We start from the raw sequence: 20,860 nt of genomic DNA on the forward strand, positions 1-20,860 counted from the left end.
AACTGTTTAAAGTACAGATTTGACAAAGTAAAGAGCAGGTGTTTTAACTCTTTATCTTGAGGTTAAGGACTTTATAGATGGTAGAGTACAAAATAGCATCTGCTAGCAAAACTGCTCTCCAATGGACATTTAAGTGAACAGGCAAACAGAAAACAAGGGTCATAAGGGTAGTTAGGGTTGGCACAGTCAACTCCCCTGCCACTCTTTTTCAAAAAAGGCTTAAAAGAGGCAGCAGAGGGGAGATGCCCAAGCTAGAAATGTACCCAAAGGTTCTTCAGCGACTCATCTATGCTGCTAGTGTCTTATGCTTGGTGTGTGACAGGGTCAACCACCACCTCCAACTCTTCCTCACAAATACTTCCATCCCGCCAACAGGACAGTATCTTAACTGAGAAGCTCTTTTCACCAACACTTACAGTGGTTATAGAAACAAGTAAGGAAATTCTATTTTTGAAAAATTTCCCGTTTTAGTTTTGTTAGATGATATATTTTAAGAAGTGGAGAATAACATGAGTCGAGCAAAGGGAGCAGTTGGTCACTAAACATAAAAAGCTCATTAAAAAAGATGTTGAAATGTATTAATTAGAAATCAAAAGTGTATTCAACTTCCACGGACACATCTCAAAGGCACCCAGAGTCCGACTCTAACGAACACTTAGGGGAACCACAGATTTTTCAGGGCCACTTACTTCTTTTGGCCTCTACGTTTTATGACTTAGTTCCTCAGGAATACTTTCCTCCTTTCAATTTTTTGCCAAGTTTAAGTTCATTGCTTTTGTAGACAAGCCACAGAGTCCACAAGGAAGAAAGTATAATTTCAGTGACATGTTGCTCCTGGATGCCAACACAGGGGGGAGGATCATTTCCAATTGTTTTGGGATACTGAAAACAACCATATGTGGATTAAGTTTAAACAGCAATAGAGAAAACTGCTGACCTTCCTGGATTAAAGACCTTTGCAATTCAGGTTGTATCTGTAATTAAGCTGAGTAGAATGAATATTTTCAGTTTCTTTATTCTCTGGAATAATTCCAAAAATCCTTTGAGTAGGTATGCTGCTGTAGAAGCTGAACCCTGAGTAGATGAAGGATTAAACAAATATAAAGGGTTTCACGATAAACTCTAGTATAAAAGCAACAGAAAGCTGCAGAGAAAAAATATATGTATGTGTATTATATAATTATGTATAAATGTGTACACGTGTGTATATATTACTTATATGGGCAAATAAAATGGAAAACTAGTTGAGCACATAAAAATTATATTCAAAATTCTCATATGACATTTATTTTTTTTCATTCAGACACTCCAGCTATTATAACACAGCAGGAACAAGCAGCACTGGTTACATCTAAAGCTAGATGTGATTCAGTATCCACACCCCTTTATACAGTCAGATCCACAGACATGTGAGCAACTATAGCATCAGACTGCCAGCAAAGCACGAGTTTCATATAGGGAATATAAATGCATCCATTCATTTCCTCTCATTAACTTCACAGTCAGGCTTTGAACAATGCGATTGATTAACATATTCATTGTTCTCTTATGCTTTTACCTCAAATTTTTACATCTTTAGGGATCAAAGATATCTGAATACTTAGCAAACAAATGTTCCTGCAAAACCATCTCTGCAAAACGTAGTGGCACCAAAAGTGCCAGAATGGATTTTTTACTGTTTCAAGGGACCTACAAAAATGCTAAGGAAAACAAATCTATGAACCAATTTTATTTTTATTTGCATTTAACATGATTATACACATTCATGTGTCTAACAAGATCTGCACTGTTACATTAAAAATACAGTACAATAACATTCAACATGAGGTACTTCATATTTATATATTTTTCCTTCATAAATAATGCTGTAAGCTACTAAATTCAAGCACTCTGCACAAATGGCTAGTGTCTTGAATTAGCCGAGCTTATTTAAACACCTTAAAAACAAAAAAGACAGTTCAGTGCAATAATTATGTAGAAATTAGACCATTTACTTAAATACTATATTAAGATATGCTTAAAGAATGTTACATTAGAACTGCTAGCCTAGTTCCCCTTTATCCCCAGTATGAACAACGACAAAGACTGCCAGATACATTGGGAAAAGCATCTACAGAGTATTCTGTTTAATAAAGATGTGTTTTTACACTAGAGTTGCCTGTCTTGTCAGAACAATGGTTTTCTAGTTTTAAAAGCTACAAAATTCGAGATTACCAAAGAAAATGAAGCAAGCACATTAGCTTTCATTCCATGTTGAAAATGCAACAGGGAGAATAGGATTCAAAATACAAAATTTCTTATTCTAAATACAATTTTCAAATTTAACTCATGGCTCTCAACACCAGCCAATTAGGTGATGAATCTGTCTTTTGTTTTTTAGGTAATAATAATTAACATAAAATCAAGCTCTTATACCCCCAGTGTACAAGATCTCCCTCGGCTTTCACCCAGCAGTTCCCTAGCCACATGGAGGGCATCTTGCTAACAGGAGTGCTGACAGTGAACGTTACTAAATGAACAATCTTTAATCTAAGGTTATCACACCCACCTCAACAATCTGATCTGATGACATTAGTGTTAAATCAGGTTTCTTCTTCTCTGGCTTAAAAATGAGTGCCTTCTAATCAGGTATATAGTCTACCAATTTGCATGGTAGCTATGAGTTACCGAAATGTTTAATCATAATTTAAAAGCAAAATCCTTTACAGAACTATTTTTAAATTGAAAACACACCTTTATTTCATAAATACTTTGCCAAAACTACTATCTGTCATCTTCCTAATAAGAAATAGTTGTTAGATAATTTTGGAAAGTTGTCCTGGGAGTACTCATCTAAAATCACCAGTAACAGCTTTTGATCACCTATGCTAACAGGCATAGGTAATGGCAAACATGATTAAAACATTTCCCATAATCCAGTGTTCTCCTCCACCAGGGAAGCTGGCCAAAAGCAAAAAGCCCACGACTGGGGGGGAAAAGTGGCCCAGAAGCACAGTGAATAAGATAAGGGTAGTCACTTACTGGGGCCTTGCTAGGGCCAGCATGGGGACCATTTCTGTCTGACCTCTTATACTGGCCAGGCAGGGAGGAGACAATGCCTGAGTCGGCAAACACACTTGCATGCACATGGACGTGCATGGACGCCCACGACGTGCACACACCCACCCACCCACCCCAGGACTAACCCCTGGCTCCAGACAAGCCAGCTTGGGACTCGCAGAGCAGGAGAAGGAGGCGGCCAGGGACCACACTCTGGGTGGTGGGGGAAGCCATCTCAGGATCACACTGAGCAGAAAAGCTGCCCAGAAAGACATGGATACTTCAACTGGCAGTGAACACATTGGACACTACCAGGGTCACAGGCACTAAACCATCACAAGCCATCACTGAAGGAGAATTTTTGGATGAGCTTTTCCCTCCTTTGTTTACATTAGCCGTGTAAAAATAAGAGGGCTGGATGTGATGCTGATGCAGTGAATATCAGTTACAATCAAATGTATCGCTCCAGACTTTTTTTTTAAAACCCTGCAGGCATATATTGGCACTTTAAGATAGCCAAAGACCAAATTCTAGCAGTCTAGGAACAGGACATAATTATAACTAAGAAGATAGTATGTGGTCAAAGTAGATCAGGTAAAGTGTATTTTGGATTAAAAAGAAAAAAGAAAAATCAAAGAATAAAAGTATCTTATTACATTAACATGTAGTGCTACAAAACTAATTATTACTCCACACATCTGAAGAATTGTTTGGTCCTCTTTTCATGGGAAAAAGGGCATAAGAATTCTATACAGTATGACTTATAAAAACAAGCAAATAGTGGGGATCAGAAGCAAAGTGGGGAGAAGACTGGCTTTTTCAAATGGTGTGTTCTATCACGCCATCAAATAGACTATTTGTAGAATGGGACTTCTTTAGGTTTCCTTTCTAAGCTGTTTTAGTTTAAATTAATAGGCTTGTGATTTTCCCCAATGACAATAAAAATGTGTAATTTAGTTCCAAAAGAAGTGTCTGTACTGCAATAGTTTGTCTTCTAAACTAAAAGGATAAAAACCTGCTTGTAGTAGAAGTCCTGGCCTAAGCAAACATCCAATTTCCTATTTTACATTGATACTTTGCAGTGTTTAACATTTAACAATCTTATGAATTTTGGATTTAAGAAAAAATAATGCCCAGAGTAAAATACTTAAAATGAAACAAGAGCTAAACAAAACTATCGTCTAATTTCTAAATTATTATTTATTACGAAGCAAAGCTTCTTTCAAAATTGTACACTGAGGTTTACATGTAATTTGGGGAAGGGGGGGAGTTCTCTTTAAAAATAACTCATTATTATTTTAGAATATTTATTTCTATTGTCAAAATAAAGCCCTAAAGGAAATTCAAGGTGACCCAGAAATTCTGAGAGAGACAAAACTGGGAGGTCAATGGAGCAGTTGGAAAAGAGCACAAATTCTCCTCGGGTGTATAGATGCAACTCTAAAAACCACAAAGCCTTAATAAATAAGAACTTGGCTCTTTTAAGCATATAGTTAAAAGCTGAATGCTGCATTTTTGCCTATACATAATTAAAAGTTTGAAAGAAATTAAGAAACTGCCTACAGCTTCATTCATTACGAATTACCTGCGCTGATCTGCAGATGAGCTAAGTATAAGCAAGTAGGAACCAGATGCGCACCTCAGAGCTCACACTGCTTTGGGAGGTGTTTTCAAGCATAGAATATGAGTTCAGGGATCTGCCCTCCTTGCACCCCAGTGCCATTGGTACTATCTGAGGAGCACTGAAACTGGACAGTCACCTTGCCACACTGAACTTCCGTCATGCCTTCTTGTCCAAAGTAGCTGAGTTCATTTCCATCCAGTATCACGCTGGCTGTGTAGAAGGTGTCTGGTTCAATCTGCACTGGGTACTCAAACCACACGGGGAAAGTATTGCTGGAGCCATCTGAGAAGTACTTGCTCAAGTTCTGCCCCAGAACAACGCCCTGCCGCTTGAGTTCAATCTTGGCGCTATACTCTGCAGAACCACAGCTGGAGCCATACAGCCCAAAGCCAGCAATGAACACTCTCTTATCAACTGCGAACTGGATGCTGTCACAGCGGCCCCGGTAACGCCACTGGTTGCTACGATAGGCACATGATTGGAAACGGTGACAGCGCTGGGGGACGAGGCCCTTGCGGGCTTTACTTACAAACTGCAACTCGGGCTTTTTGGCTGCAGTGTACCAGAGGAAAATGTCATTGGTCTCATTGAGAGTTAAAACTCCTGACTGGGCAGCACCATTTGCAAAATCATCCAGGGCCATTGTGGGTATGCGGATTAAGTAAAGTGCCTTTCCAAGGACCTTGCGTTTATTTTCAATGCTCAAAGCTAGATCTTGTCGCTGGCATTCCACTTCAGCCCAGTTGAGAGCTGCCTCAAAAACCACAATTTCTTTGGCATTCAGAGTTTCCCTGCGGAGGATACTTTCTAGAGTCTGGAAGTCGATATCGCAGAATCCCTCAGACTTGAGAGCTAACTCAGCCTGGGCATCGATCACCTCCCAGCAACGCTGGGTCAGGTCTGGCTCCTCAAACAGGCAGCTCTGGGAGAGGAGTACACAGGCGTTCTTGGCGCTCAGGCTGGTCTCCAGGAAATTAACGCAGGCTCGGGCGAGGTGAGGGACAATGTACTTTTTGGCAGCATAAAGAGTGGCCAGCACTGTGTCAGCAGCCAAGTCAATTTCATCACAATAGATATATCTGAAAGAGAGCACACAGCATGTAAATGGAATTTTCACAAAATGAATGTGTCCAACAAGATGCAACTACTTTCAAGTTAGTTCCAAGAAAGTCATCTTATGTGACAGTTATTATAAAAATGATTGGGATTAAGGGAACATCTGAAATATGTTCATTAATTATTAATATTCCAACTCAGCAGTAAATTTGTATAACTAAAGATATTAACTTTCTGTTACCATTCTAGCCTCTATTTTATAACCTGCATTCAATGTCTTCTCAAAAAAAAAAAAAAAAAAATACTAGAGCTGTTTGAAAAAAAAACTATATACCAAAGTTAGTATTAGCAAAAAATAGCAAAATTTCTGTTAAATACACCATCTTATATTTAATCAAAAAATAATCTCCAGAGTACTTGGTGGCTCAGTTGGTTAAGTGTCTGCCTTTGGCTTAGGTCATGATCCAGAGGTCCTGCCTGGGATTGAGCCCTGTGTCCTGGAGCCTATGTCCTGTTGGGCTCCCTGCTCTGTGGAGAGTCTGCTTCTTCCCACTGCCACCCCCCTCCTTCCTCATGCTCTCTCTCTCTTTCAAACAAATACGTAAAATCTTTTTTTTTAAAGAATAATCTTATGTTTTAGAAGAGTGCGCTCTCTCTCTCGATATATATACACAGATATACATAGTTTTATTTTTAAATTTTCTCTGTACATTCAGAAAGAAACAAATGCCTTTAATACTATAATGTTGGCAATGATTACATCTTAATTCTTTTAACTAGGCAGGACTTGAATTTTTCCTTAACACAAAATAAAACCTGAAATTAAGCAAGATATTTTTCAAGTAGCTTTAAAGTTCAACAGATTATCAAATATGAATTTCAACAATCCGACATAGGCTTTGTATCTGGCTTTTTTTTTTCCTTCAAACTCTAAACTCTTTCTTCTCCACACATTTCTTCTACCTTCAGAATTAAAGACTATTATTTCTGGATATATTTAATTAAAAGACAAAAAAGCAAGAAAGCCTAAATATGCACTTATTTTTATGATTCTGTAAGGTATCCCTATGTCAGGATGAGAGAACATTTCTTGTGATTTGGGGGAATGGTGGCAGCCTCCCAAAATGGTATGTAAAGACAAAAATCATCTGCTTCTTTTAGACTGGTATGGTTGAGTACGAGAGTCAGTGAGAACTACATACGGGTGAAAAATACATGCTGTTAATACTTAATTTTTATATTTTTCTAGCTAATGCTAAGATGTTTAGCTACTTGCTGTGAAGTTTTCCTTTAATTTCTACATTTTAAAACAGTAAAACATATATGACAAAAAATTAGCAATGGCTTCTGCACAAGTAAAAAATCCCACAGTGATGACAATAAGAAAAACATCCACAATCACAAATGAAACTTCCATTTTTGCTCCCTAGAAGCTCTTCTCTTCTGATATGCTAAGCCATAATATACCTGGCAAGACTCACAACATACCGGCAGCTCAGTAATGTTCTGACCTGAGAACCAGGATGTTGGGGAAGAATCTGAACAAGGTCAGCACGTTGTGCCTCTTACCCCGGATTGTCAAGTGAGCAGTCTTCCCCCTTTTCTTGACAACTCCCTTTCTAGGAATACTGGCTACTCAGCCATACAATGCATGGTCTGGAAAACCTGGCCCCCACTGTCCATGGCAACAGTGCAGTACTAACTATGGCCCAACAGCAAACGGCACCTTACTTCATTTCTGATTCTTACCACTGTATGTATCATTTTAAAAAGCTGTATTGAGATATATTCTAGGTAATGTATTTGTAAGAAAAAATGCCTACAGAATGACTTGAGTGAAATGTAACTTTATAATTCTTACTTGTGTTTCTTAATTATGTATCTATTCTGGCTGAAACAACAGGACACTCTACTGGACTGCAGTGCAGTCAAAATGCTGAACTAGTGTTAGCGTTCTCCTCAGCAAGAGACAATGTCAAATATACAAAGCTGACTTGACTGGAAAAAAAAAACAAAACCCTCAGGTAAAACTGGTTTCTGTACATGTACCTCTAGAAGATTATAAAGGTCACTAAGTGTTGGTTGTTTAAAAGTGGTGGATTAGTTTACCTTTTGGTACTTCACATGCTCACTTATCTTTCATTTCCCTATTTCCCATTGTGAAGTTTCAGTCAGAAGCAATCTGATTTCAAAACTACAACATAAATAAAGAATTGAATACTTTTAAGTTCTACAATTGACTAGAGTACTTATTTCTCAGTAGAAGTAGACAATAAATATCTTGCAACATTTTAAGCATTTGTGGGATTATCGTCCAATTTGTTGACACAGAAAAATTTAACAAACACATTTATTCCAGGGAACCAAAATGCCCACAGCAGCAGATAACCTTGAACTCTTGATATACTTGGTGTGCTAGAATAAGGATTTAACAAAAATCATAAAACCTTACTTATCACACTAATACCACCAGTGCACATCAAAGAAGCTGATTATATTTTTTAAGTATATATCTTACATGTTTATATTTTTATATTACCAATTAAAATTTTCTTGTAAAAATACATATAAAACTATAGAAAACTATTCATATCTCTCAAAAATGTTTCTTCTACTATCAAATATTTCTTTATCTTTGAGAAATGGTATCTGGTTTTATGTAAGAGTACCTGTATGTATGGTATGTATGTACATACAAAGATCAGATATTTTAACACAGTAAGTTTTAAATAATTTTTTTTTAAGATTTTTTATTTATCTATTCATGAGAGACAGAGAGAGAGAGAGAGAGGCAGAGGGAGAAGCAGGCTCCATGCAGGGAGCCCAATGTGGGACTCGATCCTAGGACTCCAGGATCATGCCCTGGGCCAAAGGCAGACTCTCAACCTCTGAGCCGCCCAGGCATTCCTAACACAGTAAGTTTTATATCTGCTGACAAGAAACAATAATTCCTAGAAAATTCAGCAATCTCTTAACTAATGGTACTTAAATGGAGTGCAGAATTTCTGGAATTGTGAAACAAAATATAATTTATATCTTTAAAGACTTCATACACAATGCTGTCAGAGAGATTGTAATAGACAATCCTCCATGACAAAGTGATTTTTAATTTTAAGTCGTTAAAAATCAAATCACTATACGTGCCACTTGGTCTCAAATCCCATGCCAAGGTGTCATTGCAAATGCCTGCACCATTCCACATGCTTTTGTCCCAAAAGATGCACAGTAGTTTTCTCCAAAAACATTTACAAGGTAAGCAGCACCCTCTTTCTTCATCAGTCTCCCTTTCAGTTACACAGAACTTATATTTAACTGTGAAGCCAGCAGAGTACAAACACAGCATAAACAAACTCTTTCTAAGCAAATGAACGATGCTTACTTCAGCATAGCGAGAAAAGCAGCAGGTTCGACATCTGGTATACGGATTTCATCTTTGTCCTCAGCAAGTTCTCCGTAAAACATTGCATGGAACACAGAGCTCCCAACAGCTAAAACATACTGTGGAGAAAAGGAAATCTTATTTCATGCACTAAACTGAAAGCATTTTCAGTAAATCAGTCCAGAAAAACAACTCCAAGCAATCAGGTTTAGTGGACATGAAGCAACTACACCTGCTCTTTCTTCAAAGCCAAGGTCTAATGTGTATCCTGCTGTGAAAGCAGAAGATAGATGTTCATGCAAGCCAGCCTTTATGCTGCTAATTACCTCAAAGCTTTAAGGAATTAATGTGTAAGTTCCCTCATTACAAAATAAATAAAATAAAAGCTTATCTAACCAAATTTCTAGGGGAAGAGTAAACATGACTTTCCTAACCTGTCACAACAACTTCCCATGACTGGAGAGTTAAGAGGGCATATTTTTGTGTGGGATGTAAAGCAGGGTAGAAAGACACAAAGAAAAAAAATTAAGCGTGGCTAAAGACCCTTTGGAGAGGCTATGCCTTCTCTGTGATGGGCGAAACACGCACTGCCTGCCATCAGCAAGCTGCCCACCCCAACCAAGTTTCAGGCTTATGAAGAGGAGAGGGTCCCTCTTTGTAAATCTCAGGACTAAACCGGTAATGCAGCTGTTGCTTACTTTGTGTCCTGGCAACCGCTGAGTCCCACCTGGTGGCCCAACCACAAAATGTACATCTGCCATCAAATCATTATTGAACATCACTGCATTTCTATAAACAGAGGCAATTTATTAATTCACAGCAGCCAGCATTTTTAATACCCCCTCCCAACATGCAAATCCCACAAGACTCACAAGCTTAGCAAAGTTTAGTAACTTCAGGGCAGAACTACAAATACAGATTCCACTAAACAACTGTTTGTAATCATTGCAAACACATGGGAAGTAACTAAAGTTAAAAAAAAAAAGGCAAAAAGTTATCCAAACTTTTCATAAGACTAAGGACAAATAATAGGTTTCTATCTTCAAACCTTCCATGGTCCGTAGACACAAGCCTGTCACTTAAATGTTACAGCTTGCAGAAACATTTTTATCTAAGAGGAAAACAGCTGTACTGTTTTGGAAAAGATACAAGGCAGTTTTCCATTACCAATAAAGCTTCTGGGAAAAGAGGAAACACAGATTTATGTTAAAATACATTACAGGTTGTGCAAAAGCAGAAACTTCCAACACAGGAAAACTTTTAAAGTAAATATGCTGGTCTGGCACTTACCTTTCTCGAATGGTAGGATAAAGACCCTGCCAGTTTGGGGCCGGAATAAGGTTGTTATTACTGAGATTCTGCTGGTGGTACTGCTGGACAGTGGTGCTGCTGGAGTTGGCTGGTTTTTTACGAGGGAATATATCAGCAGCCATCTTCTTCTTCTTTTTAGTCTTCAAGGTAATTATTTCATAACAAACTGGGGGCAACTTGCTGCTGCTGCCGCTGTTGCTGCTGCTGGTATTTGTCTTCGAGCTTTTCTTGGACCTATTCTTTACCGTCTCTGGAAGCATCAAGAAGAAGGTGAGACATTTCATGTTCTTTTCCTTGTCATCTACCATGAGTACAGTATGTCTTTCTTTATAGCTAGATATCCCAAATTGGTGCAAACATCAAAGAAAAGAGGCTAGCATGAGCCAAGATGTTAACAGAAACCAACAAGCTGCTATTTTGCTTCTTCTCTCAGCCGGACAAGGTGACCTTTTCACTATGTTCAATAGAAACTGGCTTTAAGTTTTATCCAGTACTGGGTCTGCTAAATACATCTCCATCATGATTCCTATTGCTCTTATGTGCTCATAAAAATAACCCAGTTTCCTAGATCACCTGAAAATGCTACGCTGAGCACAGATGACAGGCAGAGAGAGACGTAGCACTTGTTTTCTGAATTAGGTTAGCAAGATGTGCTGGAGCCGTGCGAGTCTGTTCAGCCGGCTGAAGTTGTATGGTGAATGGATCGGAGGAGAGTAGGTATTACAGCCCTGCAGATGGAGTCAGACAGCCAGTGCTGGGAGCCAATAGCTGAAGTCACCAATCATGATTGGACCAAGCAAAACAGTGACACCTATTGTAACGTGCATAGCTCTGATATTAAAGGAACAGTAGTTGCATTCTGTTGTCTCCTGTATTATTGTATATTTAGGTAAGAAAAACAACCTATGAAATACATCTGCAAACAGGAGAGGAATAGTTTGTGCCCACAGATTTCTCTGCAGTAGATGTACATTTTTATTTCCCCAGTTAAACAGGCAGGATCAATTAACAAAGGGTAGGGACTGGTAACTACTCTGTATTTCTAGTAAAATCTTTATCCCAGCAGCATTTAGTTTCAGATACTTCAAACAAAATCCTCCATTCTTCCAGCTAAAAGGGATTATTAATAGCAAAACCATACTCAACAACACATTTATGACAGCTTAATGGAAAGGAATGTTGTTTTTCTTTTTCCAGTCTCTTTGAATGCAAGTTATAGTCTAGTATAAAATAAGAGAGATGAGGTCATGTGTTCATTTTACCTCCTAACATTTTCTAGTTCCTATGTTGATCTTTGACAGGAGTCCCAGATCAGAAAATACTTTTAAATTTGACTAAGATTATACCACTAGGTTTAGCTGCACGTTGAAACAGACAAATTTTAGATATGAAAATAAGATTCAAATGAAACAAATCTGTAACCTTTAATCAGTATTTAAAGGTTATAATTCACTAAAAATACATCAGATGGGCCCTGCGCAGGATCTCAAAATCCAGCCTCAACGTTATGGCTTTATTTAACTTGTAATAAATTGAAAGAATATAATCCACAACTTCTAACACAAACCCAGTAAAAAGGCTATTCAAAATGATAAATGTTCTGATGCTGCCTAATTAAAATGCAAACAGGTTCTCTCTGCTTTGAATCAGAAGAATATAAACTACTACATATGTGGTTTTCATGGATGTGAATCCCACAACAATCTCTGGCTTTGTTGAGCAAGAAAAAACAAACCCTGCTACAGGTTCCACATATATTTATTTCTAAAGAGGGACTAATGAGGAAATTTAATCCCACCCCATCTATCTGGATTACTCTCATCTGTTCCAGGTGCAGCAGCCATTTGCTAACCCCCACTCCTGGCTCAATCTTCTCGGCCACGGCCCTGCTTGTTGCACAGTATTCATCTGAATAATGAGTCCCTGACAGAGTAAGGGCTGAACGAATGCACTATGATGGTCATTGTAACTAATAATCTACTCAAGAGAACAAACCGAAACCAAACTTTTAATCCCTGAGGCCCTAAATCATGAGACTGAACCAAGGAATATCCTCTTGATTGTCATCATTATTACTCTTAAAACTGCAAAGCCAGTACAAGATAGACTGTGTATAGAAGAGAACCAATGGTCTTTACCACAAGGCTATTCATCCCCATTTTAGATGGACCCTGAGTGCTCTTATTATAATTACTGTGTTCCCAATCACAGGGCTACCCACCCCCCTACACACACACACCCTTTCAAGTCACACATCACAGAGAGAGATCTAGAGACTAGTTTTTAAAAGCATGTGGTGAAAGGTATGAAGAAACAAATCTGTTCCCATTTGACCTAACTACCCAGGATATGGTTAAAACCAAAAGATTTTTCTTCTGTTTAACTGCTACTGAGCTTCCTGACACCAACTCCTTGGAAAGCCCCCACCATAGGCAGGTCCTTCTAACCAGGATTAGACCTGGCTTTCAGGTGAGATAGTGACCAATTAAATTTATTTTTTTTTTTTATGATAGTCACAGAGAGAGAGAGAGAGAGAGAGAGAGAGAGAGGCAGAGACACAGGCAGAGGGAGAAGCAGGCTCCATGCAGGGAGCCCGACGTGGGATTCGATCCCGGGTCTCCAGGATCGCGCCCTGGGCCAAAGGCAGGCGCCCAACCGCTGCGCCACCCAGGGATCCCCGATAGTGACCAATTAGAATGGAAAGGGAAATAAGCTGCTTTGAGACAGACATACTAATAATTGTCAACTGGAAAGACAAAATATAACAAGCATAAAAAGCAGATACAAGATAAAAGTAGATATAAGCTCCTTAGAAGGCTTTGTGGTTTTTATTCATTTCATATGCAGTTCAACACCTTTTACCAAGAAAGGCTTGAACACTGCTCTTACACCACTAAAATAAGAAGTGTGCGCAATAGCTTAAGAAAATTATATAATATTTTAGAAAATGTTCTTTCTGACATTAAAGGTTTTAGGTATTTGGAAAATTAAGTTTTGTGGAAAAGCTTGAATATACTAATTACATGAAGCACTGCTCAATCTGAATCCCCTAGAATAATACTGCAAAGAGGGTCACTGTCACTCAAGAAATGTGGGACTGAGGAGTATGGCTGTTTTAAAGAAATGTTAATACAGAAAAATGTTCTTAAATACAAAAATTAAATGGCATTTTAACTTTTATAATCAAATTGAAAAGCATGAAAATGTTAGTAAAATCATGACATAGAAAGCTTCTTAAGAGCTTCGTTTTCCTACCACAGTTTAAAAAGTAACACCAAGTCCTTGCTCCTCAAAGTGTGGTTCATGGAGCAGCCTCAACAGCAGCAGCAGAACCTCCTGGGAGCCTGTCGGAAATCCAGAATCTCATCCAGATTCTGGATCAGAAATGCATTTTAACAGGACCCTCTAGTTAATCTGTAGGACATTCAAGTTTGAGAAAACCTCATATGAGATTAAAATAAGGAAGATTACAGGGTCTCCCAATGATCCAGTATCAACATCTGGAGCCATGTTTCGCATTCAATTATCAAGTGAATGGTGAAAAAATTTAAAATGATTTAACTTGGTTTGATCATAAAACTTAATCTTCATATCTTATTATAAAATTAGGGCCTTCTGATTAGGCCCTAAATGTCAAAATTCTAGGATTCACGTGTGTGGACAGCCAACTAAGAGGCCTCAAAATATTTTTCGACTCTCTGGAAAAGAAGCTCATGCTCAGATTATTTTATAGGACAACAGAGATCACGTTTGTGGGAAAAAATAAAGGATTAAGGAATTCCAAGTTGAAATAAATTAACCATTTAGTATTTTCAAATAATCTACTTCTCAATTTTCTTTCAAAAAATATATATTCTGGTACAGCAAAACCAGCAATCACATAATGTGGTTCAGTCCCCATTCGGCCACAAAAAATTGAAGCGTGTGTGTGTGTGTGTGTGTGTTGGAGGGGAGGGGAGTCTGATAAATCATTTAGCTTTTAAGGGCCTCAAGTTCTCAGCAATAATATGAAGAGGTTCTCTAGATGACTGTTTCTCAATCTTTACCTTCAATCCTCAGTCAGAAATGCATTATATATTTGGACTCAGGATTAGCACATATTCACGCACAAATGGAAAGATAGTTCACAGAACAAAAACGCTTAGCTTATTAGGATAGTATAGATATTTTCGATCTGATTTTTCTCTTTTCTTTTTAATGTTGGTCTTAATTCATTTTATTGCTTTCATAACCACAGTTTAAGTGATACCGGTCTAGATGATTTCTAATAGCTTTCAGAATTTAACATTCCAGGGCTCTCTTCTATCAAGAACTTGGGCTAAGGGGAAGAAAGCAATAGCTGCATCAACAAATGGAATGAACAACTTGGAGTGTGCATTTATTTTCCTTGAAAAAGGAGCCATAGTTATCATCCATCATTCAGAGCAATCCATGACCCAGACCGAACACAATAAAATGTTATAAAAATTTTTAATTGATTTGATTATACAAAATATTTATATGTCACTTTCCTCTCTGCTTTCATATCTATAGTCCACTTCTTTAAACACAAATTATGGCTTCTTTTCCCCCTGAGAAATTAAATTTGGAGTTAAAACTCCATCTATTGAATCTGCAACCCAAAAACATCACCCATTAAGCTGAAGGGTGGATAAATAAAGGATACCAGCTCCAAATGTACTTTCATATCTTGCCTCCAAAATTTCAACTAGCATTGTATCATTTATTCTTTAAGATTTTATTTATTTATTCATGAGAGAGACAAAGAGACAGAGGCAGAGGGAGAAGCAGGCTCTACGAGGGGAGCCCTATGTGGGACTCCATCCTGGGACTCCAGGACCACACCCTGAGTCAAAGGCAGATGCTCAATCGCTGAGCCACCCAGGTGTCCCAGTATCATTTATTCTTATAATTCTTATATTCTTATGCCTCCTGAATTTTTTTTTTTTTTGCCTCCTGAATTTTAAAGCTGTTATAAGACATGGTTAATCTGCCCTAATGAAGTAAATTGGTCAAGAAGTCCATCAATCTTTTATAAAGTATATACATGTATCTCTCACTTTTTGAAAGTCCACATTTTGAACTTTGCTTTTACGGAAGACCTACATTAGTATCTATTATGACTAGCTAAAGGAAATCCAAAGAATTTTTGCTTTTATGAAAAAAGGTAAAAAGCAAAAATAGCATTCAGCATGTTTTGCAGTGAGCCATTACAGAGGCAGCACACATCCTGAGAAAAGTGGCCCCACCAAAATTCTTCCCTGGGAACTACACTCAGCATCAAGCCATCAGAGCTTTGAACTCTGTGAACATCTGTGCTTTATCTTGATTTATTCTGTGCATCTATTAGCAAGATGTGTTCTACTCTATCAGAAAAGCCAGAGAGAAGTCATTTTTTGGTTCCAGGGACACTCAAAACTTTTTCCAAACGAATTAATGGTATTTGCTTCTTTATGCCTTTTTGGCTTACAAAGGGTTTCACAGGTATGCTGTACTTTCAGATAGAGGCAAAACCTGTACTTAAAATACAACATGCTGATCATGCACTGTGTTAGGTGGCTGGCATATGATAGTGAGCAAGATTAGGAACCAACTTTAAGAGATTAGCCAGTCATTGTGGGTTTTGGATGATTTTTACAATTGTCAGAAAGTTCAATCATCTTTATTTCCTTTCATTCAATTCCCAATAACAAGATTATCAACAGAATTTAGGCTCACTTAGATCATCTTCACCACTGGAAGGTCTGCTTGACATCCCTCTTTATTTGGTAGAATCTTATATATTCAGTTTGGGGACGTGAATGAGGTTTGGAACTTGAAAGGGGCTCTAGAAATCATTTAATGTAACTCTCTCTATAGGTAAGATGACTAGGTATCCAGAAGGGATTTGTGAATGGTTAAGCAGTGGCACAATGTCTGGACTAGAATGCAGATTTCCAGACTGGTCGCCTAATTTTGTCTGTTCCACTCATTCTAATTTCCATCCACAGTTAATTACCCCTCATTTTTACCTTCATATTTCTCATCTACTTAAAATGAAAATATGCAAAATTTACAGATATGAAAAACATGAACATATATATTCTGCACCCTGTAGGAAGAGTTCTAGGATACTTTCTGGGAAGAAATGGAAAGGAACTATAACAGGAAGAAACATAAAAAATGCCTAAGGGCCATGAGTAATCTGCTCAAAAACATAAGAGGCTCTCCAGTAAAATGAAAGTTGGGGAAACCAGGCAGTTATGGTTTATACCAACAAATCCTATGTCGACAACTAATAACGGGGGCAACTCTTGTTTAACTGCTCTAACTCTGAACTCCTTGTCTGGACTTGTATTTGGTTTACCACAAAATATCTAAACAGCTACAGAGTGAGGTTAACTGGGGTTTAAACAAGGTAGGGTAGACTGTGGAAATCAGTATCACTTCCAAAAATTACTGACAGACCATCACAGAGGAGAGTAATTTTAACTTAACCTGATAAGCCGTGATGGAATAGTGTTTTGTTTTTGCTTACTTTTCAATACTGAGCTAAAGTTATGCTTGCAATTTAGGAGGTTAAAAAAAAAAAAAAAGGCAACAAAATGTTGGCAGTCCCTAAAGATAGCAACAGCTGCTGGAAAACGGACTATATGCTTTCTAAATATAAAAATAAATATGGAATCAAGCATTGGCAGCATGATATAGTGAAAAAAGCAAGAGCCAACAAGAAGTAACCTTAAGGTTATTTAGTATTAGTATTTAGTATTTAGTATCCATTAGACTCGTTTTTTTTCATCTGCCAAATACCCATTCAACCCTCAGGTTTAAAGAATGAAGGCAAGATTACCTGTTTGGGAAAGCATTTTGATAAATGTTGAAAACATTTTGCAAAAGGCAAGCTTTCACTATTAGTAACAATTGTGCCCAAAGCAGGAAACATTTGTGATACAATCTTCTGGGACAACCAAAACCCAAAGATTAATCTGGCTCCCTGCCTTTATAATCTTCCCGGCCTCACAACTACTGACATTTCATCCCATCTGCAATCTTGCTCAAGCCTCTCTCACTGGCCAAGAAGGTCCTAAATTGCTGACGATCTTACTGGGATTTTGGTGAGGTTCAACTATTAACATCTGTGTTGTACACTGTGATCAAGTCCCCACCCGATGCACAAATCTCCTGCACCTGGAACCCATACTCTAGGCTAGTTGTCCACTGGACTTCAAACCTGTGAGACCACCTGTTGGCAGGTCTCTGCTGTACTCACTTTATGAGAGAGCCCAAAACTACAAGTAGTCCATCTATGGAACACATAATGATGTCTATACTAGCAACTCAACTTGGCCCCTCTCAACAATGAACTAGTTTTAACTGTAGCACCAAGGGTGATAACTAAGACTGATGGCATACCCCAGTGCTGGCTAGAAGAATGAAGCTCATGGACAGATTCACTAAGTCATTTCCTTTTCACCACAGAGCTCCTGTTAATCTTAAATTACACCAACTTGGAAAATATGCAGAAAGGTAGAATGTGTCTATTCTTTGAAGGCAGAAACAATAATTCTTTTAAAAATTCCATATGGTATTTAATATGATATTTCATGCTTATAACTGTGTCTATATGCACACTTGGGATACCAAACAACTTCATCTAAATCCCAAGTTATTTTCTTCCTTCCTTCCTTTTCTTTCTTATTTATTTAACTCATAAAGATTTTATTTATTTATTCATGAGAGACAGAGAGGGGGGGAGGGGAGAGAGAAAGAGAGAGGTAGAGACACAAGCAGAGGGAGAAACAGGCTCCATGCAGGGAACCTGACATAGGACTCAATCCTGGGTCTCCAGGATCACACCCTGGGCTGGAGGCAGTGCTAAACCACTGGGCCACCAGGGTTGCCCTCTCTATCATATTTAAATGAAGTGATCTTGAGAAGGAACAGTATATAAAATTTATCATGAGATACTCTAAAGATAGCTATTTAAAAGGATTACTATGAATTCTTTTATAGAGTTTAATATACTTTGGTAAACGATAATCAATTGCTAATTTTTATATACTCTAGATGTTCTAGTAAATTTCCTCATGTATAAAGTGCTGACTACATAATCTTATTTTAATTTTTTACAATTCTAGATTTCTAGGATTAAAGAAATTTTATGTTTGGCAGAATTACTGATTTATTTAATATAATCTCCTTTACATTTTAATATTATCTTTACTCAACATTACTTGAGTAATCAACTCAGCTAATATTTAATATTTCTGAAATTGGGTTTATCTTATAATTGATGGGAATCTCATAAGTACAACTACTAGGCCTTTTTCTTCCCTTTCTTCTTGGTATATAGAATAATAGCATATCTTACAACTGATGGCAATTTGTAGTCGGTGAATAAGGTGAATATTCAACAGAAAGAAAAGGTGCTCTTCTTTAGGTTTGTTAATATTCTCCTAACCGGGCAAGATGGCAGCTCAGAATTCTGGCTCAACTACATTAGAATAATTAAGCTTTCATCAAATAGTCATTTTTGAAACAGTATATAATCATAATTCTCAATTGAGACTGCTACTATGATAATCAATGATATGGTAGAACGTCTACATGGAAATTCCAAAATGAGAATTTCTATTAGTAAGAGTTCCAGCATTAATGCAATGCATTTCTAACATTTTCTCATGGTGTACAACTATACATTTCTATAAACTTGATTAACAGAAGCCTATTAATTCTCTGGGTAATATCTGCTGAAGATACTTTATCAGTCAATCAAAGAATAACTTACAACAACACTATATATAAATTAAACCTAGAGCTAAATGACTGCTTAGGAGTTATTATTTTCAGGGCACCTGGGTGGCTCAGTCGGTTAAGCAGCAACCTTTGGCTCAGGTCATAATCCCAGGGTCCTGGGATGGACAATGGAGCCCTGCATCCAGAAAGAAACATTAGTATTGTAATACAATGATCCCATTAACATCTGACTTTGATCTGGGTACTTAAAAACAATTTATCCAAACAGAAGTAAAATCAGGCTTCAGGAAGTCTCTTCTGAGAAGGCCAGAAGGGAGACTGTACTGATCCAACAGGGGACATTAATCCTACTGGAAATGCTAGAATGGAACAACTTTGCTGTAGCCTTCTTTAGGTTGGCTGTTGGCTTCAGTTGACAGGAAGAAAATTGTATGCTAATCAAAGAAAAACATTTTTTCATAGTTTTTTTTTTAACTTTAGGCAGGTGCTATTTTTCCCCCTGATATTAGGAATAACAAAAAACATTTCCACAATCAGATTAAAATAAAAGCCAAAGCCCTTTTTCATTAAGAGTTAATGCTTTCCTCTATTTGGGAAAGCCACTCTTTTCCAATAAGCACATGGAATGGGACATGCTCAAACCACCAGATATTGTGTATTGATACTGGTTATTAGTGGGGTAAATGTCACAGACCAATTTCCCCAACATCCACAACTCTTAGTAAAAAATATCTACAGGATTAACATTTTTATCACTGTAAAGTGAACAAGATAAGGTTTTGTAAAGGCAAGGCTGGGGGAAGGTAAGAGGAAGCTTTTATTTCTTATTTTAACAAAATCACATAGAAAAAAATCAGTTACCGATTTTAGGAATTGATTGTCATCCACAAGGGTCTCCAGTAATGAAATGCCTTCCTTCACTTTTACTATGTATATGACTACAATAAAAGATAGTTATTTTAAGCAAATAGTGCAAGATCTAAAAGTAAGAAATCTCCACTGAGAAAAACTGTGCTTTGGGAAAATACAAATACATGTGAAGTTATACAAGGCATCTTCATACCCAATTTCCAACCTATCTCTTCTGGGGTAGAGACCATCAAACGAAAATGAAAAAGGCACCTAACTTTTCTAAACTAAGTCACAAAAATGTTTTCTAACAAGAAATTCAAGTAGAATTAGAAGCCTGTAACAGAGGATTATTATAGAAAGCAACTTCTGGCAAAAACTCAAAGTAAAATCTGTTTTAAAAGCAAATTTAAGAAATGGGTTCTATGCTACTTTTAATTAGCTTTAAAGTATACAATTCCCCATGACTGTTGTGAAGGACACAATATAAAGGCACATTGTCCTATAAAGGTTGGCAAAATCTTAACTATATCAACACCAAGTAACATTCAGAGACTGCTTTCATTTGCTGCAGAAAATAATTATTTGGCACTGATAAAGTACTCCCTTGTTTCCATCCCTCATGCTGTTGTAATCGGAATAAAAGTTGAGAAGGTTCTGTACTTAGTTTCACTGCATGTGCCAGAACTAAGAAAATAAGATATTTTAAACAAAAACTCAATTCTAATATATATTCAGCAAGCATTTCTTTTTTAATTAAGAGCTACCATATAAGTAGGTCAGTACTTGAACTGCCCAGAGGTATAGAATAAAATAATTTAATTGCTCATAAAATAACGCTCAAGTGAGTTTCATTTAGAGTCAAA

General features: G+C 37.4%; 1 protein-coding gene across 5 annotated transcripts in view; it reads right to left on the reverse strand.

Moving 5' to 3' along the window:
* Positions 1 to 1,259: 1,259 nt before the first annotated feature.
* BTBD3 (BTB domain containing 3) overlaps positions 1,260 to 20,860 on the reverse strand; it is a 34,123-nt gene continuing 14,522 nt past the window's right edge. For 4 of the 5 annotated variants that reach the window (XM_077872200.1, XM_077872202.1, XM_077872198.1 and 1 more), the window contains exons 2-5: positions 10,389 to 10,659; positions 9,797 to 9,887; positions 9,099 to 9,217; positions 1,260 to 5,742 (exon numbers count right to left, since the gene is read on the reverse strand). In XM_077872200.1, the coding sequence (XP_077728326.1) occupies positions 4,710 to 5,742; positions 9,099 to 9,217; positions 9,797 to 9,887; positions 10,389 to 10,531 (1,386 nt within the window). In that variant the 5' untranslated portion in view covers positions 10,532 to 10,659 and the 3' untranslated portion in view covers positions 1,260 to 4,709. Of the gene's footprint in view, positions 5,743 to 9,098; positions 9,218 to 9,796; positions 9,888 to 10,388; positions 10,660 to 10,982; positions 11,843 to 20,860 lie in introns of those variants that run through there. The other variant, XM_077872201.1, reaches the window with a different exon arrangement.

The sequence above is a fragment of the Canis aureus genome, chromosome 26 (genome assembly GCF_053574225.1).
Source record: "Canis aureus isolate CA01 chromosome 26, VMU_Caureus_v.1.0, whole genome shotgun sequence".
Taxonomy (NCBI): Eukaryota; Metazoa; Chordata; class Mammalia; order Carnivora; family Canidae; genus Canis; species Canis aureus.